This window comes from Microtus pennsylvanicus, chromosome 9, assembly GCF_037038515.1.
Source record: "Microtus pennsylvanicus isolate mMicPen1 chromosome 9, mMicPen1.hap1, whole genome shotgun sequence".
Classification (NCBI taxonomy): Eukaryota; Metazoa; Chordata; class Mammalia; order Rodentia; family Cricetidae; genus Microtus; species Microtus pennsylvanicus.
Genome location: NC_134587.1, coordinates 44,510,719 through 44,533,283, shown reverse-complemented (window position 1 = coordinate 44,533,283; position 22,565 = coordinate 44,510,719). Strand labels below are relative to the sequence as shown.

The following is a 22,565-nucleotide window of genomic DNA, read 5'->3' as shown; positions in this document are numbered from 1 at the left end:
AGGCTCCAAAGCCACAGAGAAACTCTGTCTCGAAAAACCAAAAAAAAAAAAAAAAGTGTATGTGTGTGTACACGTGCGTGTGGGCACAACATGAGTGTGTTATTCAGAGGACAGCTCAGAGGAATTGGTTCTCTCCTCCCATGTATGTCCCAGGGATCCAACTCAAGGTGTCAGGTTTTAGCCACTATTTTACATATCTTGTAGCTGTGCGGTGGTAGCACATGCCTTTAATCCCAGCACTTGGGAGGCAGAGGCAGGCAGATCTCTGTGAGTTCGAGACCAGCCTGGTCTACAAGAGCTAGCTAGTTCCAGGATAGGCTATAGAGAAACCCTGTCTCGAAAAACAAAAACAAACAAACAAAAAAACCACACTTTATATTTTTTATATTTTATAATTAGACTTATTTATTTTTATATGTGAATGTTTTACCGAATGCATGTATGTCTGTGACCATATATAGCTAGGTCCAAGGAGGTCAGGAGAGGGCAGATCCCCTGGAACTAGATTTACGGACTGTTGTGAACCACCATGTGGGGAATCAGATCCTGGGAATCAACAGGTGCTCGAAGGAAGCACAGAGGTGTCTTTCCAACCCCTTTCAGGAATTTGTTAGCAACCCAATACAGTGGTGCATGCCTTGAATCCTAGCTCTTTGTAGTACAACCAGGTGTTTCAAAAAACCAAAATAAATAAATACCTCTCCCAGGGCTTCATTGGAGTGACTTCCCCTACCCTCGAGACAGGGTTTCTTTGTGTAGCCCTGGCTGATCTGGAACTCACTTTTTTTTTTTTGGTTTTTTTTTTTTTTAAGATTTATTTATTTATGTATACAACATTCCTTCCATGTATGGTTGCATGCCAGAAGAGGGCACCAGATCTCATTATAGATGGCTGTGGGCCACCATGTGGCTGCTGGGAATTGAACTCAGGACCTTTGGAAGAGCAGTCAGTGCTCTTAACCTCTGAGCCATCTCTCCAGCCCTTTTTTTTGGGTTTTCGAGATAGAGTTTCTCTGTAGCTTTGGAGCCTGTCCTGGAACTATCTCTTGTAGACCGGGCTGGTCTCAAACTCACAGAGATCAGCCTGCCTCTGCCTCCTAAGTGCTGGGATTAAAGGTGTGCGCCACCACTGCATGGCTGGAACTCACTTTGTAGAGCAGTCTGGCCCTGAACTCAGAGATCCACCTGCCTCTGCCTCCTAAGGCACCTGGCACCACTGCCTGGCCTAATTTTTTTAATTTAAATTTTATTATTTTTACTTTATATGTCAGAATATTTTGCCTGCATGCATGTCTGTGCACCAGGTGCATGTCTAGTGCCTTCAGAGGCCAGCAGTCTGTTAGGTATTTTCTCTTAGACAAACCTCTCCACCGACACAAATAATCTCAATCAAACTGAATCAGATCGAATTAAAGACACCCATATGTCCCCAAGAAAACGTGGAGAGGGGAAGACCACACAAAACCCAGAGACCACGTGTTCATTCTCTAGGGGACAGTTTTTTTTTTTTTTTGGTTTTTCAAGACAGGGTTTCTTTGTGGTTTTGGAGCCTGTCCTGGAACTAGCTCTTGTAGACCAGGCTGGTCTCGAACTCACAGAGATCCATCTGCCTCTGCCTCCCAAGTGCTGGGATTAAAGGTGTGTGCCACCACAGCTGGCTCTAGGGGACAGTTTAAGTAACCTGTGGAAATGGTACTGCCCTTCCCTGGGGAGAGGTTACTGTTTGGTGGGCTTTCTTGACCCTCCCTGGGGAGAGGTCACCATGGGGTGGATTTTCTTGGAGGTGGAGTTTGGACTGAGGAAATGCCCAGGGGAGGGCCAGGAGCTCAGGTGGAGCCCCAAGCCAAATTTTGTAAAAAAGGGTGGTAGCAAGTTGAGGTGATGCTTTCAGCCAAACACAGATGGTGCCAGAGATGGTGTCAGATCTCCTTGGAACCAGAATTACAGACAGTTGTTAGCTGCCGTGTAGGTGCTGGGGATTGAACCGGGGTTTTCTGTAGGAGCAAGGGGCCAGTGACTCTTAACTTTTGAGCCCCGAGTCTGACTTTTTTGGAATCCTTGATGTTTGAAAATTTTTCTAGAGTTTAGCTGGCCTCACAAAGAGGCTCTTTTTAGGAAGGACGTTTGAGGAAGACTTCTCTATTGTATTTTCCTCCCTCCCCAGCGCCTCTGCGCTAATCTAATCGGGCCTCCTGGCCTTGGCTGTGGGGGAGGATCCCGTCTCAGGGTGGTGCACTGAGAACAAGCCCAGTGCGGGCTTCCCAGCCTGAGAAAAGAGGAAATGGGCCCAGTGGATTAAACAACAGATTACAGCCTAGAGACTCGGGGCTTGGTTTTGGATAATAGGCATGCCACCTCTAGAATAGATGGTTTGGGACAGTTACAGATTTGTTAGTGCAATCAAGAGGCACAAGCATTAATAACAATTGAGCTATAGATGTAGTTCATCGGTAGAGGGTAGGGGTTGGTGTACAGGAAAGCCCTGGGTTCAAAAAACAAACCAACCAACAAGCAAGCAAGCAAGAAAGCAAGCAGTTGCTTATGTAGGTTGAGGATTTAATGACATTCATATGACTTTGGGTACTTTGCTTGACATGTTGTAGGTACTCATTATCTGTAATTGTGCCCGTGTGTGTGTGTGTGTGTGTGTGTGTGTTGAGGACTGATCCGGGGCAATCTATCATTGAGCTCAACTTCATCCCCAGTGGTTGTGTCTTTAATTTCAGTTTAACAAGAATTTTATTTATTATTTTTTTGTTTAAACGTTTTCATTTGGGCCTTCTATCCATTGGGCCCCACTTTCGTTCTGTGTATGAATATTTTCCATTAAGGGAGAAACTGAAAATGCTCCCGACTCAAGCAGCGCACTGTGTGCTTTTGGAGTACTCGGAGGCTTCCCGTTCAGCCTGGTGTCCCTACCAGCTCGGCCCAGTGGGCCGCAGCAAGTCCCCCTCGCCTCTACGCGGGCCGCTCAGCGCCATCTTTGAGCCTGGAGCCCACGCCTCACTTCCTCCCTTCTTTTTATACCTTGAAAAGCTGTTTCCGACGCAAACATGGCTTCTGGGAATAGGACAATCCAAAAACCACTGACTTTTTGCTGTATTGACTGATAAGAGTCTTCATATTTTTCTTCGGGTCCTTTAGGAAGATGCTGTAACCAGTTCAAAAATGGCGCCGTCAGCCTCACTTCCTCTTGCCTGACTTCCGCTAATGGAGGCGAAGCCAGCGGCGGTCAGGTCTCAGGGCGCCGGCGCGAGTGGGCGGGGCCGTCGCCGTGGCAACGAGCGCGTAGCCCGGACCTTTTCAGCGGACTGGGAGCACCAGAGCTGCAACACTGGCTGCTGGCGGGGCCGGCGGCACGGAGCGGCCCGGGAGGCCCGCGCCACTGCAGGACGAGACCCTGGGCGTGGCGTCCGTGCCCTCGCAGTGGAGGGGCGTCCAGGGCATCCGCGGGGAGACGGTGAGGGCGCGGGTTCGCTCTGGGTGGCGCGGACGGGAGGGCCGGGGCACAGCGTAGGGTTTTCATAGTTTAGCGAAAAAACCCACTCGGGGATGCTTTCACGTTAGACTTTCCCCAGTGTCTGAAGAGAAAAAAAGCAAAACAAAAACAAGGAGAACAAAACTCTTAGGATTCCATGTTGTTGTTTACGTGAGTGCGTGCATGCATGGGCCATGGCACTGGTGGGGCTCGGTTACACAAGTTAGTTGTTTCCTTCCACTCGTGGGTCCTGGAAATCCAGTTCACGTTGTCAGGCTTGGCATAGTGCCATTACCAGCTGAGCCTTCTCATCAGCCAGCACCGCGTTTGGAAGGATTTTTCGTGAATGTTTATTTTTAGGCATGTCAAACTGACATTGGTTTTTCGAAAAGTCAGACTGCACCTTAAGGGTTGGCTAAAACGGTTTTCTAGTTTTTTGTTTTTCGAGACAGGGTTTCTCTGTGTAACAGTCCTGACTGTTCTGGAACTCACTGTGTAGACCAGAACAGGCTGGCCTCGAACTCACAGAGATCTGCCTGCCTCTGCCTCCTGAGTGCTGGGATTAAATGTTTGCACCACCACTGCCTCGACTGATCTTTAGGGTTCTAAGAAACGATCCTGATATATGGAGTATAAAAGCCTGCCCCCTGGAGGGTACATCTCCTGACTCCTGAAGGAGATTATTTGAACTTTTTATTGTATTTTATTTACTGATTCGTTGACTGCGGGTGTGTGCTTGTGGGAAGTCAGAAGACCGTAGTAGTGCCATGAGGGTCCCGTGGATGACACTCGGGTGTCTAGGCGTGACTGCAAGCACCCCTACCTGCTTGATAACTGTGAGAGCGTTGGAGGAGACAGGAGAAAGTGGCAGCTTCTTCCTCTAGGTATTGGTGGTTTATGTCACAGATTTAGAGACGTTTGAATTGGCAGACGAGTGTAGAGCTGGGCATGGCGTGGCACACACTTGTAAATCTCGTGCTTGGAGAGTGGAAGCAGGAGAATCAGAAGCTTGAGGCCAGCCTGGGCTGCATGAGTCTTTGTCTCGAAATGAACAAACAGGCTGGGGACATGGCCCAGCAGTTAAGAGCAGTGTTTTCCCAGAGAACCTGGATTTGTTTCCCAGAGCCCACAATCATCTAACTCCAGTTCCAGGGATCTGATACCATCTTCTGGAGGCGCCAGGCACACATGTGGTGCAAAAACATACATGCCAGGAAAAACATCCACATACAGAAGAATAAACAGCCACAAAAAAAAAATATGATTTCTTCTCTTCCAGAAGACCCGACTTTGGTTTCCAGCACCCGGGCTGAGCCACTCAAAACAGCCTATAATACAACTTCAGGGTGTAGCAGACTTTCTTTGGGGCCACCAACCTGTAGAAGGAGACTGCTCATTCATTTCCTGGCTGCCCAGACCTGAATAATCACACAGAAACTATATTAATTACAACACTGTTTGGCCAATGACTCTAGCATATTCCTAGCTAGCTTTTACATCTTTTTTTTTTTTTAAGATTTATTTATTACATACAGTGTTCTGCCTGCATGTATGCCTTCATGTCAGAAGAAGGCACTAGATCTCATTACAGATGGCTGTGAGTCACCATGTGGTTGCTGGGAACTGAACCTCTGGAAGAGCAGTCAGTGCTCTCAACCACTGAGCCATCTCTCCAGCCCCTAGCTCTTACATCTTAAACTAACCCATTTCTATTAATCTGAGTATCGCCTTAACCTATCCGTAAGGTTTCAGTGTTCTAGCGACTTGATCCTTCGGCAGCTACATGGGGTCTCTCTGAGTCCCTATTCTCTATCTCTTCCAGCCTGGCTATATTCTGCCCTGCTGTAGGCCAACACTGTTCTTTATTAACCAATGGTAATGAAACATATTCATAGCATACAGAGGGGAATCCCACACCACAAACCAGTTCCCAATAGACACGGATAATTAATATTAGTGATGAATGCTCAACCTTATCTTATACTTGGCACATTAGCTCCTCCCCTCTGCTCCCCTTTCCCCAAGACACTGATACAGTTTTTTTTTCTGTGCAGCTCTGGCTGTCTAAAACTTTCTCTGTAGACTAGGCTGGCCTCAGACTCAGAGATCTGCCCGCTTCTACCTCCCTGAGTGCTGGGATTAAATAGGTGTGTCCCAGTACCACCAGGTGACTGGCCCCAGGTGTATGACTCTCTCTCATTCTCTCTTTTCTTCTCCTACTTATTCTCGCTGCCCACCAGCCCCTCCTGTCGCTCTACTGCCTAACTACTGGCTCTTCAGCTTTTTACTAAACCAATCAGGAGCCTTAGGCAGGCAAAGCAGTGTATCTTTACATCATTAAACTAATGCAGCATAAACAATGTTTACATCTTTACATAGTTAAAGTAGTATTTCATTGGGGATGGAGAGATGGCTCAGTGCTTAGGAGCTCTGGCTATTCTTCCAGAGGACCAGGGTTTAATCTCCAGTACCCACAAGGCAGCTGATAGCTGTCTGTGATTCCAGTTCTAGGGGATCTGACACCTTCACATCAATGCACATAAAACAAAGTTAAATAAATTATTTTAAAAAGTAATATTTCACAACACCAGAGGATCAAATACCATCTTCTGAAGACACTAACACACACCTGGGAGACACCAGATGCATACATACACACATAAATACGAATGAAATCTTGAAAACCAACTGCACATCCACAAAAGAATAATTGGAGTGCTGGTGGGGTGTTGCTCCCCGCTCCCTGTACAGCGTTTGCCCGGCATGCAGAAGCACTGTAGCATAACGATGAGGTTCTGGGGATCAAACCATTGCCTGTCAGGTTGGGCAAGTGCTCCAGCCTTGGCTATGTCCTTAGCCTAGAAAAACTAACTTGGAACTGGTGGGCAGCTCCATGCTTAAGAACATTTGCTGCTCTTCAAGAAGAGCCACCCAAGTTGGGTTCCCAGCACCCAGGTCAGGTAGTTCACAAGCATCTGTGACTCCATCTCCAGGGGCTCTAGTACCCTTTTCTGAACTCTGCAGGGACCTGTAACATACATGTGCATGTGTCCACTGACACACTGTGTGTCCTGTCTCATGCGCACGCGTGCGTATAATTTAGAAACTTACTTTTGTGGGCTGGAGAGATGACTCAGCAGTCAAGAGCATCAGCTGCTCTGGCAGAGGACCCGGGTGCAGTTTCCATCCTCCACATGGCTGTCCCAACCATTGAACTCCAGTGCCCTCTGTAGTCCTAAGACTAAAGAACCTTTGAAAACTTAATTTATTTCAGCATTTCCCGTGTGTGTGTGTGTATGTGTGGTTTTTCCAGACAGAGTTTATTTGTAGCTTTGGAGCCTGTCCTGGAACTCACTCTGTAGACCAGGCTGGCCTCGAACTCACAGAGATCGGCCTCAGCATTTCTTTGTAATCAGCTGTTCAGATATTGATTAAACCTTGTCAGCTGGGTGATGGTGGCACAATCCTTTAGCAGGTGGGTCTCTGAGTTGAAGCCTGCTCTACAGAGTGAGTCTTAGGACAGCCGGGCTACACAAAGAAACCCCATCTCAAAACAAACCCAAAGCTGTTTCTTTCCCTGCTGTCAGGAAGCCCGTGTCAGTGCTGTAAGTATCTTTTCAATCTCCAGCAGTTCCTCTGGAGAAGTTGAGCACCAGCACATACTAATGTGTGCTGTGTCTTAACAGTGGGCTGGAAAGAAAGCATTGGTGTCTTTTCTCCATTTTTTTGTTCTTTAAATTTTCTTTAACAAAATTAATTTATTTAAATAATAAATAAATTGAATATAATTTTTTTTTTTTGGTTTTTCGAGACAGGGTTTCTCTGTGGCTTTGGAGCCTGTCCTGGCACTAGCTCTTGTAGACCAGGCTGGTCTCGAACTCACAGAGATCCGCCTGCCTCTGCCTCCCGAGTGCTGGAATTAAAGACGTGCACCACCACCGCCCGGCTGAATATGAATTTTTTTAAAATATTTATTTATTTAAAGCGTATACAATGTTCTGTCTGTGTGTATGCCTGCAGGCCAGAAGAGGGCACCAGACCCCATTACAGATAGATGGTTGTGAGCCACCATGTGGTTGCTGGGAATTGAACTCAGGATCTTTAGAAGAATAGGCAATGCTCTTAACCGCTGAGCCATCTCTCCAGCCCAATATAAATATTTAATATATATAAATAAGTACAATAATGATTATAATATTATTTATATAATTTAATCTTTGTTTGTTTTTATCTTTCAAGACAGGGTTTCTCTATATTGTCTTGGCTGTCCTGGCACTCGCTCTGTAGATCAGGCTGGCCTTGAATTCACAGAGATCCACCTGCCTCTGCCTCCCGAGTACTGGGATTAAAGGTGTGTGTCACTGCTGCCCAGTTTAATTTAATTTTTAATTTCACATGTATGAGTGTTTTGTGTATGAGTTTTTTGTCTGTATACTACATGAGACTGTAGTACTCCTGGAGGCCAGAAGGGGGCGTCAAGTACGTTGGGGCCTGGATTTGCAAAGCCTTCATGTTAGTTCTGAGAATTGAACCTGGGTCCTCTAGAAGAGCAATCAGTGTTGTGAACCACCCCTCCTGTTTTTTTGAGGCAGGGTTTCCCATATACCATATACCCCTGTCTTACCTGGAACTCACTTTCCCCCCTCTGCAAGACAAGAGTTTCTTTCTTTTTTTCTTTTCTTTTCTTTCATATACAATATTCTGTCTGTGTGTATGCCTGCACCAGACCTCATTACAGATGGTTGTGAGCCACCATGTGGTTGCTGGGAATTGAACTCAGGACCTTTGGAAGAGCAGGCAATGCTCTTAACCTCTGAGCCATCTCTCTAGCACAACAGAGTTTAGCTATGTAACAGTCCTGGCTCTTGTAGACCAGACTGGCCTTGAATTTATAGAGAATCTCCAGCCTGTACCTCCCTAGTGCTAGGATTGAAGGCCTGCACCACTGCCTGGCTCTGGAACTCACTTTTTTTTTTTTTTTTGGTTTTTTCGAGACAGGGTTTCTCTGTGGTTTTGGTGGAACTCACTTTTTAACCCTGACTGGTTTTGCCATCACAGAGAGAGGCACCTGCTGGTACTAAAGATGTGTGCTTTGTAGGGCTGGAGAGATGGCTCAGTGGTTAAAAGCACTGGCTGCTCTTCCAAAGGTCCTGGGTTCAATTCCCAGCAACCCCATGGTGGCCCACACCCATCTATAATGAGATGTGGTGTCCTCTTCTGGAGTGCAGACAGAACACTGCATACACAACAAATAAATCTTTTAAAAAAAAGGCTGCGTGCTGAAGTGCTGGGCTATTTTCCTCAGCTTCAGCGAGCCTGTCATGGAAGGAAGGGTTCTGGATATTGGCTTGAGGTTGGGTTTGCAGCTCTTTTTAGGGGCTGGGCCTTCTTATCATTGTTCCCCAGTGGGTCTTGCAGAAGGTGCCATTGCTAATATCAAAGCACAAGGCTGCTCCCCTGGGTGGCCTTTCGAGTTCGGGTTCTGGTGCGCTTGGAGCCACTGGGATGCCCTGGAGAGTTTAGCACTTGCGTGTTGCCTGTGTGTTGCCTGTGAACCTGGACAGCAGGTATGTGGTGTGACCTGGGAATCTGTTTCTGTGAATTGCGATGCTGAGCCATTCGTAGTTAACGACTGTTAGCTCAGCCTGCTGTCAAGGCACCAGAGGTCTGTGTTCATCAGAGTGTGGGTTGGTAGCCACGTGGGAGAACTGGTGTCTGATTCCATTGGAGGGCATAGAATTAGAGATTCAGGGCCAACCTTGGCTACCTAATAAGTTTTAGGTCAACCTGGACTACATGAGCCCTGACTCAAAAAATTGTGAAAAAAGACTAGTGGTAAAATGTACATGTGAGTCGGGTGGTGGGGGCACACGCTTTTAATCCCAGCACTCGGACCTCTGAGTTCAGGCCAGTCTGCTCTATAGAGTGAATTCCAGGACAGCCAGGGCTACACAGAAAGACCCTGTCTTGAAAAACCAAATGAAGCCAAGCAAAACCAAAGAGCAACAACAACAGAAACCCAAACATATAACAAGTAGAGCGGAGAGACTGCGGCCCAGTGGTTAGCACTGTCGCTCTTGACAGGACTTGGCGTCCACCTGGCGCTTCACAGTAGACCCTACTCTAGTTCTCTGTCTCCTGGAGACCATGTACATCCATGCGTGCGAGCAAAACACATATACATAAATAATGTTTTTTTCGAGATAGGGTTTCTCTGTAGTTTTGGAGCCTTAAACTTGCTGTATAGACCAGGCTGGCCTTGTACTCACAGTGATCTGTCTGTCTCTGCCTAGTGCTGGAATTAAAGGTGTGCGCCATCAGCGCATAAATAAATCCTTACAAAACACACGTAACACATTTTTAATTTTTTTATTTTATTTTTTAATATTTATTTATTTACTTTGTGTACAGCATTCCTTCCATGTGTGCCCGCATGCCAGAAGGGGGCGCCAGGTCTCATTATAGATGGCTGTGAGCCACCATGGTTGCTGGGAATTGAACTCAGGACCTCTGGAAGAGCAGTCAGTGCTCTTAACCACTGAGCCATCTCTCCAGCTCCACGTAACACATTTTTTAAGATTTATTTATTATGTGTATAGTGTGTAATGTTCTGTCTGCATGTGTGCCTGCAGGCCAGAAAAGGGTACAAGATCTCATTATAGATGGTTGTGAGCCACCATGGTTGCTGGGAATTGAATTCCTTACATCTGAAAGTGCAGCCAGGGCTCTTAACTTCTGAGCCGTCTCTCCAGCTCCAGCCCCGTAACAGGTGTTTTTGAGACTGGATCTTGATAGTTGCCTAGGCTGTCCCAGAGTCCTGGGTTCCAGTGATCCTCCTACTTCAGCCTCCAGCACAGCTGGCTACTCCATTATGATCTTTAAATTTGTTTGTTTGTTTTTTTGTTTTTTGAGACAGGGTTTCTCTGTGGCTTTGGTGCTTGTTCCAGGATGGCCTCGAACTCACAGAGATCCACCTGCTTCTGCCTCCCAAGTGCTGGGATTAAAGGTGTGCGCCACCACCGGGCATGATCTTTGATTTTTATTTTGTGTTTTTATTTTTACATTGTTACATTTAGTGAGAGACACTAGTGTAAATGCCACAGTGCACATGTGAGGTGAACGGACTATGTGGGAATCAGTTCTCTACTTCCATTATGTAGGCCCAGTGGCCACACCTTACCTGTTGAGCCTCTGAGTGCTGGAATTAGAGGCGCTCACCGCCGCCCTGCCCCACCTTGCTCTCTTAACTGCAAATGAATGGCATTCAGTTGCAGGCTGGTTGTTCCAGGACCGCTTCCTCAGTGAACACGAACTAGCTCTTTGGGGGAGGGAGGGGCCCTGTGTGCTTTTCTACCTCCTGCAGAAACCCAGGAAGTTTGGACAATTTTCTTCCCATCCCACGGACTGTGGGGTGGACTTCTGCTACACCTGAGAGGGGACTCCTCCAATGGCAGGCGGGGCTTTGCTTGTGTTTCATGGCTCATGGCGCCCTCTGCTGGCCCATCCTCTCGCTGCTGCTGCCTTAGTGCTGGGATGACAGGCATGTTACCATGCCTAGAGCCCCTTCCCTGCTTTGAGACATTGTTGCTCAAGCCGATCTCAAACTCATGACAATCTCCCTGCCTCCACCTCCCTGGGGTGGGGAATAGAGGGTATTACTGGGATGACAGGTATGAGACACTTTTGTTTCTAGGCCCTCTTTACAGCAGTGTGAAGAGACACAGACTAACCAAAAGTATCGCCAGTACAGAGATTTGCTCCCAGCCTGGTCAAGGAGGGGCGCTTCCTTGGGTCGAGTGTTTTGAGTAGCCATTTGCTGTAGAAGCACTCACAGGCGAGTTTCAGCCTGGGTGTGGGCCAGCTGGTAGAGTGCTTTGTATGCAGGGCGCTGGGGGTTTAATTCCCAACACTGAGGAAGCTGGATGTGGGAGCTTACCTGTAACCCCAGGTAAAAACAGGAGGCTTACAAGTTCAAGGTCATCTTTAGTTACGTGGTGAGTTTGAAGTCATCCTGGGGTATTCGAGCCCCTGGAAAGCGGGGAGGCTGTGCACACACATTCAACACACACCCGGTTCCATGTACACGAGGGAGGCTGGATCTGGCTGCCAGTTTAGCTACTCAGTGTCCTTAACACTGGATCAAATAGGTGGGGGCTTGCTCTACTGCTGTCAGGTAGAGTGTCTCCCAAGTGTTCCCACAGGCCTTGGAAGAGAACAGTCATGGATGGGGTGTGCTGAGACCATGGAGAAACCAAGGGGCTCTTTTTACACACTGTCAAGACCAAGTGAGTCGCTGTGATCAGAAAGGAGGGTAAAGGGGCTGGGTGTGTGGCCCTAGGCTCCATCCCATCCCAGGACCACAAAAATAAGTGGGCACACACGTATGTATTACTGATGTTTTAGTTTTTTTTTTTTTTTTTTTTGGTTTTTCGAGACAGGGTTTCTCTGTGGTTTTGGAGCCTGTCCTGGAACTAGCTCTTGTAGACCAGGCTGGTCTCGAACTTACAGAGATCCGCCTGTCTCTGCCTCCCGAGTGCTGGGATTAAAGGCGTGCGCCACCACCGCCCGGCCTTTAGTTTTTTTTTTTATAAATATTTATTTATTTATTATGTACACAGTGTTCAGCCTCCATGTATGCCTGCAGGCCAGAAGAGGGCGCCAGATCTCATTACAGATGGTTGTGAGCCACCATGTGGTTGCTGGGAATTGAACTCAGGACCTCTGGAAGAGCAGTCAGTGCTCTTAACCTCTGAGCCATCTCTCCAGCCCCTACTGCTGTTTTAGTTAAACTAGTCTTTTTCATACAGTGCATTCTGATCATGGTTTTTCATCCCCAACCCAGATCCACTCAACCCATCCAAATCCATACACTTCCATTTTCTCTGAACACAAACAGGCAATTGAAAAATAAATAAACCATAATAGAACAAAACAAACAAACAAACAGGAAAGAAAAGCCAAGCAAATTTTGTTTAATTTTGTTTTTGTTTTTGTTTTGAGAAAAGTTTCTCTATGTAGTATTGCTATCCTGGAACTGGCTCTCTAACCGGGCTGGCCTTAAACTTACAGAGATCCTTCTGCCTCTGCCTCCCAAGTGCTGGGATTAAAGATCTATGCCAGGGCTGGAGAGATGGTTCAGTGGTTAAGAACATTACCTGCTCTTTCAAAGGTCCTGAGTTCAATTCCCAGCAACCACATGGTGCCCTCTTCTGGCCTGTAGGCATATATGCATACAGAATACTTAGAATACTGTACCCATAATAAATAAATAAATCTTAAAAAAAATACAAAAATAAAGGTGTGTGCCACCACCACTGGGCATAAACAAAAATTTTTTTTTATTTTTTCTAGATAGGGTTTCTCTGTGTAACAGCCCGAAGTGTCATGGAACTAACTCTTGTAGACCAGGGTGGCCTTGAACTCAGAGGCTCTACCTCCTGAGTACTGGGATTGAAGATGTCCACCACTGCTGCCCTGGCCAGGCTGGTTTTATACTTGCCACTGTAGCTAAGGATGGACTTGTGATCCCCCTGCCTCCATATTCCACGTGGTAGGATTGCAGGTATGAGTCATTGTCTTACATTTCGATTGCTGTGAAGAGACACCATGACCATGGGAACTGTTATGAGAACATTTAAATGAGGTAGTAGCTTACAGTTTCAGAGGTTTAGTTCGTTACTGTAGTATGGAGCTTGGTGGCTAGAGTGTGGAGTCCTGCATCCAGGCGTGGTGCTGCACAAGTCTGCAGCAGGAAGTGAGATGTCTCACAGGTGTGGACTGACAGTGCCCCAGATCATCGTCGCCACTGTCTCCAGTTTAGAGTGTGCCTTTCCTTGTCTTTTATTTATTAGTTTTTCTTTTTTAGACAGGGTAGCCCTGGATGGCTTGGAAGTTGCTATGCAGACCAGGCTGGCTTGGAACTCAGAGATCCTTCTGCCTCTGCTTCTGTCTCCCGAGTCCTGGAATTAAAGGCTTGCATCACCAGGCCAGACTGAGCACATGGTTTCCACTAGAGGCTTTGGCTTTGTCCACCTGTGTTGATGTCATTGCCTTCCCTGCCTTGCTATAGGGCTAACATTGCTTGCTTTGCCTATGGGCGGCCTGACGGAGGCTGCCTTTCTTCCCACTGGCTTGTCATGGAGGATGCCTGTCTGGAAAATAGGCCCCCTGTCCTGCTTAGTTTCTTGTCATTGTTAATTTTTGTTAACTTGACACACACTGCTGCCATCTGCAGAGGGAAGGCCAGTTGCTGGGGTTCCTGTGTCACACTGTTCTCTGCAGGCATGTCTGTAGGGCTTTTCTTTTCTTTTTGGTTTTTTGAGACAGGGTTTTTCTGTGTAAAACTAGGTTTTCTCTATACAAACTAGGTTTGTAGACCAGACTGGCCTTGAACTCCTGGAGATCCGCCTGCCTCTGCCTCCAGAGTGCTGGGATTAAAGGCTTGCACCACTACCACCACCATTGTTTTGGGAGGGCCTAGCCCCTGTGGGTGGTGCCACTGTCACAGGCAGACCTGGGTTGCAGAAGATAGTTGAGCAAGCCAGGAAGGAGCCTCCTACTGTGGTCTCTGCTTTACTTCCTGCTCCAATTTCTTTTGATAATTATAGTAGTTTGAATGTAATTGGCCACCATAATGCCATATTCCCAGAATCTCATAGGGAGTGGCACTATTAGGAGGTGTGGCCTTGTTGCAGGAAGTGTGTCACTGTGGGGGCGGGCTTTGAGGTTTTTTGCTCAAGCTTCCCTCAGTGTGAGTCAGTCGACTTCCTGTTGCCTGCAGGATGCAGCACTCTCAGCTCCTGCACCACAGCTGTCTGCGCACAGCCGTGCTCCCTGCCATGATAATGGACTGAACCTCTGAGACTGTAAGCCACCTCAGTAAAATGTTTCCTTTATAAGAGTTGCTGTGGTCATGGTGTCTCTTCATAGCAATAAAACCCCTGGCTGAAACAGAGTGGTCGTGGCGCACGCCTTTAATCCCAGCACTTGGGAGAGGCAGGTGGATCTCTGTGAATTCGAGGACAGCCTGGTCTACAGAGTGAGTTCCAGGATAGCCAGGGCTACACACAGAGAAAACCTGTCTTGAAAAACCAAAACCAAAAAAAAAAAGAAAGAAAGAAAGAAAAGAAAAACCAAAACCAAAATAAATGAATAAAAAAATAAAAGTAAAAGTTATGACTGAGACAATGATGGAATCTAACTGTAAGCCAAATAAACCCTTTTATCCCAAGTTGATTTTGCAACAGAGAATAAGCTAGGACAGTAGCCCAGGCTGGCCTCGAACTCACAGAGATTTGCCTGCCTCTGCCTCCTGAGTTCTGGGATTAAAGGTATGTGCCACCACTGCCTGGTGTCTGTTCTCTCTTTCTACCATGTGGGTTGTTCTGGGAATTGAACCCAAGTCGTAGACTGGGCCGCAAGCACTTTTCCCATCGTGTCTTTTCACTGGTCCATGACCCTGGTTTTAATCTCCTTCCAGAAGAGTTGCCAGACAGCCGGCATTGCCACAGCAGAGGCCTGTGCTCAGGCCCGGACACATGCGGACGCCCAGGTTCAGACGGAGGCTCCTGAGCCAGTGGCCACGCCGCCCGTTTCGCAGCAGGACTCCCTCAGACTTGCTGCCTTTCTCCGGAGGGTGGAGGCCATGGTCATCCGGGAGCTGAACAACAACTGGCAGAGCCATGCCTTCGATGGCTACGAGGTGAACTGGACGGAGCCGCAGCAGACGGTAGGACCCCTCCCTGCGGCCCCACGGCCTGTTTAGAGCTTGCTTTGCTGTGCTCTGCTGCAGTGCCCGCAGTGCCAGCAGCAGCCAGTGTGCCAGGTACAGAGGGGATGGGACTGACTCACCCTTCAGGGGAAGCCTGTGATCATAATGAAAGCAAGTGGCTGAAGAGGTGTGGGCTTCTAGGGCAGCCTGCCCCTCGCCTGGTACCACCCTCAGGAGTGACCTGCTGTGCTCTCTTTCCTTGGCCAACTCTATTCCTGTTATTTTCTCTTCAGAGATGGGCCTGGGCGGCTTGAGTGCTTTGCCTAGGGCTGCAGCTCTGAGCTGTCTGAGCTGGAACCTAAACCCAGCCTGCGTTCTAAAGGTGCCAGCATGTCTTGGCAGTTGCGCGCAGTCCCCTGTGGACCTGTGTGCGCAGCTGGATTGACAGCTGAAGTGTTGTGTGTGACTAAACCATGAGGTTGGTCTCCTTGTTTTATAGTGGGCTCCAGGTCACCTCGACCTCTCCCAGGTGTGTTGTCAGACAATTTAGTGATTTTGGTTTTTCTTTTTTTTTTTTTTTAAGATTTATTTATTTATTATGTATACAACATTCTGCCTTGATGTATGCCCGCACGCCAGAGGAGGGCGCCAGATCTCAATACAGATGGTTGTGAGCCACCATGTGGTTGCTGGGAATTGAACTCATGACCTCTGGAAGAGCAGCCAGTGCTCTTAACCTCTGAGCCATCTCTCCAGCCCCGTGATTTTGGTTTTTCAAGACAGGGTTTCTTTGTGTAACAGTCCTGGCTGTCCTGGAACTTGTTTTGCAGACCAGGCTGGCCTTGCAGTCAGAGATCCGCCTGCCTCTGCTTCCCGAGCGCTGGGATTAAAGGTGTAAACCACGACCGCCAGGTTTATTTATTTATTTATTTTTATGTTTGTGCTCTGCTTGTCAGCAGAGGGCATCAGATCCTATTGCAGGATGGTTGTGAGCCACCATGTGGTTGCTAGGAATTGAACTCAGGACTCTTAACGGCTGAGCCCTCTCTCCAGCTTGATTTATTTATTATGTACACACTGTTCTGTCTGCATGTATGCCCGCACGCCAGAAGAGGGCACCAGATCTCATTACAGATGGTTGTGAGCCACTATGTGGTTGCTGGGAATTGAACTCATCACCTCTGGAAGAGCCAGTGCTCTTAATCACTGAACCATCTCTCTAGCCCAGAATTATTTAATTGTATGTGTGTGCGTGTGTGTGTCTGTCTGTGTCTCTGCCTATGGGTATGTGCTTGTAAGTTTGGTGCCCACGGAGGTCAGCAAGGGTGTCACCTCTTGTCATTGGAGTTTCAGACTGTTGTAGGTTGCCTGATGTGTGTGCTGGGAATTGAACTCGGGACCTCTGGACGAGTGGAAGATCAGTACACGAGCCAGGGTCATGGTTTACTTTTCTTTTTCCTTTTCTTTCCTTTTTCTTTTTCTTTTTTTTTTGAGATAGAGTCGCACCATGTAGCTTGGAACTCATGTGGACCATGTTGGTCTCGAACTTGCAGAGTCCCTGAAATGTGCATCACCATGACCGGTTACAATTTGCGTTAGTGTGAACGTTATAACTGACATGCCCAGGTGACGATGCATGTAGGATCAGTTTCCCACAAGTTCAGGAGTTTGGGGAAGCAGATCCCAGGCCAAGGAGCTGCATGTGACAGACCCATGTCTTCCTCAGGAGCTTCCTTCCTTGGCCTTGTCCCTAACCCTTTCTTTTTTTTCTGCAACTGAGCACTGAACCCAGGGCCTTGCACCTGTTAGGCAAGCACTCTACCTCTGAGCTAAATCCTGAGCCCTCCCGACCATTTTCTTGACGGCATCTGTGCAGTGGCTTACTCTGGTAGAGTGTGGAGTTCGGCCGCTCATCCCAGCCACAGGAGAGCCTGGTCTGCACGCACGGGGTTGCATCCTTGGCTCTCCCAGGAGGGCTGCCTACTGGAGAGTCCGCCCAGGCTTTGCCTTGCTGTCATTTCACTTTTTTTTTTTCAAGACAGGGTTTCTCTGTAGCTTTGGAGCCTGTCCTGGAACTCCCTTTGTAGACCAGGCAGGCCTCGAACTCACAGAGATCCACCTGCCTCTGCCTCCCGAGTGCTGGGATTACAGGCGTGCGCCACCACCGCCCGGCTTGTCATTTCACTTTTTATATTTTGGTTTACTTACTTATTTTTGACAGTTTAAGCAGAAGTTTATTTAACAAAGCAAATGTTCCAAAGACAGATTGGAGTAGGCTGCCCCAAGGCAGAGCGCCCCTTTTTTTTCCAGAAGAAGAAAAAGAACAACAGGATCTCACTATATCGCTCTGGTAATTCTGGCTAGTCTGGAACTCACTGTGCAGACCAGGCTGGCCTTGAATTCAGAGACTGACCTACTTCTGTAGCCCAGGCTGACTTCAAAGTCTTGGCACTCCACCTGCCTCAGCCTCCTGAATATTGGGGTAGCAGGCTTGCATCACCACACTGGCAAGTCTCTGCTCCTGGTGTCTCTGTCTGTGTGACTGGGATCTCTTGCTACGTGGCCTTTGGGGGCCTTCAGCATTTCCACACCCCTGCACGTCAGCGGCAGTGGGCATGTGTTCCTGAAGGCTTTTTGCAGGGCTAGGCTTTTGCTTTGGTCCAGTCATGGGGTCAGGAGGTGTAGAGTTTTACACCAAAGTTTTTGATACCCCGCTGCTAGGCAACCCCCCCCCCCCCATCCATTGGGACTGGACCATCTCCTTTGCTGCTCCCACCTGCTGGGAAAGACTCCAAATCAAGATTCCAAAAGAGCCTTGATTTGGGGAGATAGGGAGTGAAGCCAGCCATGTTGGCCCACATCTGCAATCCCACCACGAGGCTGAAGCAGGATTGCCATGAGTTTGAGGCTAGACTGGGGTATATATTGAGACACTGCCTGAAAAGCTCTTTCCCCACCTGGTGTCTAACAGCCCACAATAAGATTGGCATGCCAGCCTTCTGTAGGTGTGTAGGCTGTGGGGTGGAATGCATTTCTCTGTGTGCAGCTGTTACCATGTTTTTGCTTGCAGCTTTTGCTCCATGTGCTGAGCTGAGCTTGTGGCTGCATCAACTGGGTTTCTCAGGCGCCTTCCAAGGCTCTGAAAGTGCCTGCACAGACGGCAGGTGAAGGCTGTCTATTCTGTCTTTGGGGGAGGGTGTGTGTGTTGAGACAGGGTACTGTTAAGAATCCAACCTGGGGGCTAGAGAGATGGCTCAGAGGTTAAGAGCACTGAGTTCAATTCCCAGCAACCACATGGTGGCTCACAAACATCTGTAATGAGATCTGGTGCCCTCTTCTGGCCTGCAGGCATGGAGGCTGAACACTGTGTACATAATAAATAAATATTTAAAAAAATATTTATTTTTAAATAAATATTTAAAAGAATATTTATTTTTAAATAAATATTTTTAAAAAAAAGAACCCGACCTGGTTGGCACCGTATGGCTCAAGCTTGGCTAGATCTCATGTGATCCTCCTGCCTCAGCCTCCCAAGTGCTGGGATTATAGTGATGAACCCCATGCCCAGATTTTAGTCTGCATTTTCCTCTGTCTGTTGCTAGCTTGTAGGCCTTGGGCTGCCTAGATGTGGCTGTGATTTTCCTCTGCTACCTGGAGGCTCCCTATTAGAGCAGTGCTTCTCACCCTTCCTGATATGTGCTCGCCATCACAGCTCTTCATGTTGTGCTGACCCCAACCCTACAGTAGTTTTATTGCCATTCATAACTGTAATTTTGCTAGATATGAGTTGTAATGTAAATATCTGTGTTTTCCTGTGATCTTAGGCAACCCCTGTGTAAGGGTCATTTGATTCCTTTGGGGGTCGTGACCCACAGGTTGAGAACCGCTTACTAGATGGATTTAGTATTTAGGGCTAGGACTGGTTTGTCTCTGCAGGTGTCCTGTCTGCACACCCTGGTCTATCCCCCAGCCCAAGGGCAAGGTCTGCACGTGACCAGCATTTCCTGGAATGCCACAGGCTCTGTGTTGGCCTGTGCCTACGGCCGGTGAGTGACAGCTGGGGTGGGTGGGAAATAATGGAGGTCCCAAGACTTGTTTGGGCCTCTGTTTCATTAGCTTCAGGGTAAAGGGTTCGGTAAAGAGCAGAGGGAGGGGCTGAGAGCCCATGCCTCAAGTCTACCTACCTGGCAGTCAGCCCTGGGCTCATGCTGGCCTTTACTCTGGTGTCTGTTGCTGGATGCTCTGTGGTCCCATCCACTAATGCATAGTTGCACACTTGGGGTCTGAGGACCCTTCTCCCTACCGTGGGGTCTCACTATGTAGCTCAGGATGGCATTGGTCTCTATCTTGTCTCAGCTTTCCAAGTGTCCTCTGCTCATAGTGGGCTATTGCCCAGCTCCAGGGCAGTCTGCATATGAGTAGTGTTGTCTGCATGTTACACATGTAGCACCCTGGGATACAGACAGGGACCTGAAGTGACTTCACACTTGCGCTTTTCAGTGCCAGAGTACGATATACCCATCGTACAGAGTCTGGGTCTGAAGGAGATACAGGCTCATTTTTATGGGGGTTAGCGGAGCAGAGGTGGAGGTGGTGATGGGAGCCCGGAGGACACTCAGGCATGTCCTTGTGCAGGCTAGATGATGGGGACTGGAGCACGCTCAAGTCCTATGTGTGTACCTGGAACCTGGACCGGCAAGGCCTGAACCCCCAGCAGCCATCAGTAGTTGTGGAGGTGCCCAGTGCCGTCATGTGCCTGGCCTTTCATCCCACACAGCCCTCACACATTGCAGGTAAGTGCTGAGCCCTCCCCAGCCTCCTCTCTTCCCAAGGTTCTGCTTCCCACCCAGCTACAGGCTTCTGGTCAGGGCAGGACACCTGGGAGTCGATGAGGTGGTCCTGGCCCTCTGTAGCTGGGGATAATCTGCCTGCTTGGACAAAGGAGTCATTTGTTAGGGGCTGAGTCTGGCTGTGCAAGAGGCAGGATGAGAAAAGGGGGATAAAGAGGTGGGCTCCCCTCAGTGCTGACAGCGGATGCCCCTGCTAGAGGGATAGGTTACTGGGCACGGTCCCTGAGGCACAGCAAGGAGACTGAGTTTGAGTTTCCCCTCAGGAAATCCTCACAAGAGGCCTTTGTTCTGACTGCATGGCACGAAGGGGTTGCTGGGGGGCTGTACAGTGGTGTGGCTGATGTGATCTGTCCCCACAGGGGGGCTGTACAGTGGCGAGGTGCTGGTCTGGGACGCGGGCCGCCCTGAGGACCCGCTGCTTTGGCGCACAGGTCTGACTGATGACACCCACACAGACCCTGTCTATCAGGTCAGGAGCCACTCCCACACCCTTGTGGGGGGCGCCAGCATCAGCTGCTTCAAGGAGATGGTGGTTAGACAGCTGCCTGGGCATTCCTGGAGCGCCAGTCTGAGTCAGCTCCCCACTGGGTGGCCTGGAGAAGGGACACAGCTGCAGGTGAGGCTGACACTGGGGACACGCCCTCCATTCTGCCTGTGCTGTCGTCACCTCAGGTACTGTGGCTGCCTGAACCCCGGCACAGCCACCGCTTCCAGGTGCTGAGTGCAGCCACTGACGGGCGGGTGCTGCTCTGGAGGGGCAGCGGCACCGGGCAGCTGCGGCTCTCCAAGGGCTTTGCTCTGGCTGTGCAGCAGCTGCCTCGGAGCACCAAACTGAAGAAGGTAAGGACCCAGGCTCAAGGAAGCTGGGCTCTGGGAGCCTGTCGGTGTTCTTCCCTCTGCCCGCTGGCTGTCAGGACTTAACTGTCACTGCCACTTTCCCACAGCCGCCCCGTGGAGAGACCGAGGTGGGGGTGACATCAGTGGCCTTCTCCAGCTTCGACTCCAGCCTTTTTGTTCTGGGCACAGAAGGTGGCTTTCCCCTCAAGTGTTCCCTGGCAGCAGAGACAGCTGCCCTCACTCGGATACCCAGCTCTGTGCCCCTCAGGGCCCCGGTGCAGTTCACCTTCTCTCCCCATGGTGGCCCCGTGTACTCTGTGAGCTGTTCTCCCTTCCACAGGTAGGGGCATCAGCCTGGGCTTGCCACTCAGGCACAGGGAAGAGGCCCTGCCGCAGGCTTTAACACCAGCATTCTGATTCTTTGCACTTTGGTAGTTGGTCCCAGGACCTGCCCCATTTTTAACAGCTGTGCAGGCCAAGGGAATTTCCCACAGGTGGACGGCCGAGGAGGTGATGGTGGCAGCACCATGTAGACACCCTTTTCTGCACTGTCTAGGAATCTCTTCCTGAGTGCCGGGACCGATGGCCATGTCCACCTGTACTCCATGCTGCAGGCCCAGCCTCTGACCTCACTGCAGCTCTCTCACAAGTACCTGTTTGCCGTGCGCTGGTCCCCTGTGCGCCCTTTGGTTTTTGCTGCTGCTTCTGGGGAAGGTACGCAAGAGCCACAAGGCCTGTCTTAAGTGGAGGGGTCATGTGGTGAGGATGGTTTTTATCCCGGCTACTGGCACCCACCACAAGGCACACAGGAAAAGTACACGCCATAGCCTCTCCCAGCTGTGGTTTCTCTTTTCTGGACCTTCTCCCTGCAGGTGATGTACAACTGTTTGACCTCCAGAAAAGCTCACAGAAACCCACAGTTTCCATAACACAAACCCACGATAGCAGTCCTGTCTACTGTCTTGAGTTTAACAGCCAGCAGACTCAGCTCTTAGCTGCTGGTGATGCCAAGGGCACGGTGAAGGTGTGGCGGTTGAGCACAGCCTTCACGGAACAAGGGCCCAGGGAGACGGAGGACTTGGATCAACTGGAAGCGGAAGTAGCTACCTGAGGGCCACAAGGAGCAGCAGGGATGTGGTGTCCCAAGTTGAATAAAGAGGAACAAAAGTTTTTAGGGGGAGAACTGAGTCCTTTATTTGTCTTTTACATGAAAACAGAATTTGGGGAGGGAGGAGAGAGAATAAAGAAGATGAACCAGCTGCTTTGATTTTAAGTGGGAATGAGGGCAGCTGGCTGTGCAGGGTTTGGGTCCCACAGCAACATGGCGATTGTAATTGGACTGTAAGCGGTTTACTGAAGCACCATTTTCTACCAAGTCTTACCCCAAGCTAAGCAGGCCTACGGTTACACTGGAAAGTAACATTGGAATATTTTCCTTGAAAGCACAGAGGAAGTGACATGCAGCAAGGTGACAGCAGGGCAGGCAATGTGGGTCAGGCTCACCTCCGAGCCAAGGGTCAATTCACAAAGAGTGAGCGGGTGAACTCGACGTAGTCGAAGGCAGTGGGGAGTTCACGGCCTTTGCCATCCACATAGGGCTTCATGTGAGAGACGCAGTAGTCGGCTTGTTCCCGGGTCAGGTTCTGGAGGGGAGGTGGTATGGTCAGCTCAGCCATGACAAGTGCCCACA

At 49.1% G+C, this 22,565-nt stretch overlaps 2 protein-coding genes across 12 annotated transcripts in view; one reads left to right on the top strand and one right to left on the bottom strand.

The window, feature by feature from the left end:
• Positions 1-3,210: 3,210 nt before the first annotated feature.
• Dync2i2 (dynein 2 intermediate chain 2) lies at positions 3,211-22,068 on the top strand. The gene is made up of 10 exons (XM_075984614.1): positions 3,211-3,231; positions 3,293-3,460; positions 14,958-15,206; positions 19,125-19,234; positions 19,824-19,981; positions 20,398-20,507; positions 20,711-20,878; positions 20,983-21,215; positions 21,432-21,589; positions 21,748-22,068. The coding sequence occupies exons 1-10, from the start codon at positions 3,211-3,213 to the stop codon at positions 21,984-21,986; spliced, it is 1,614 nt and encodes a 537-aa protein (XP_075840729.1). The 3' UTR covers positions 21,987-22,068.
• Positions 22,044-22,565, bottom strand: part of Sptan1 (spectrin alpha, non-erythrocytic 1) — a 72,209-nt gene continuing 71,687 nt past the window's right edge. For all 11 annotated transcript variants that reach the window (XM_075985662.1, XM_075985665.1, XM_075985657.1 and 8 more), the window contains one exon: positions 22,044-22,518. In XM_075985662.1, coding sequence (XP_075841777.1) covers positions 22,393-22,518 — 126 coding nt within the window. In that variant the 3' untranslated portion in view covers positions 22,044-22,392. The remainder of the gene's footprint in view (positions 22,519-22,565) is intronic.

Coding starts and splice junctions, on each gene's coding strand:
- Dync2i2 (XM_075984614.1), top strand. CDS start 3,211: ATGGAGGCGAAGCCAGCGGCG. Junction 3,461..14,957: donor AGGGCATCCGCGGGGAGACG/GTGAGGGCGCGG, acceptor ATCTCCTTCCAG/AAGAGTTGCCAGACAGCCGG. Junction 20,879..20,982: donor GGAGCACCAAACTGAAGAAG/GTAAGGACCCAG, acceptor ACTTTCCCACAG/CCGCCCCGTGGAGAGACCGA.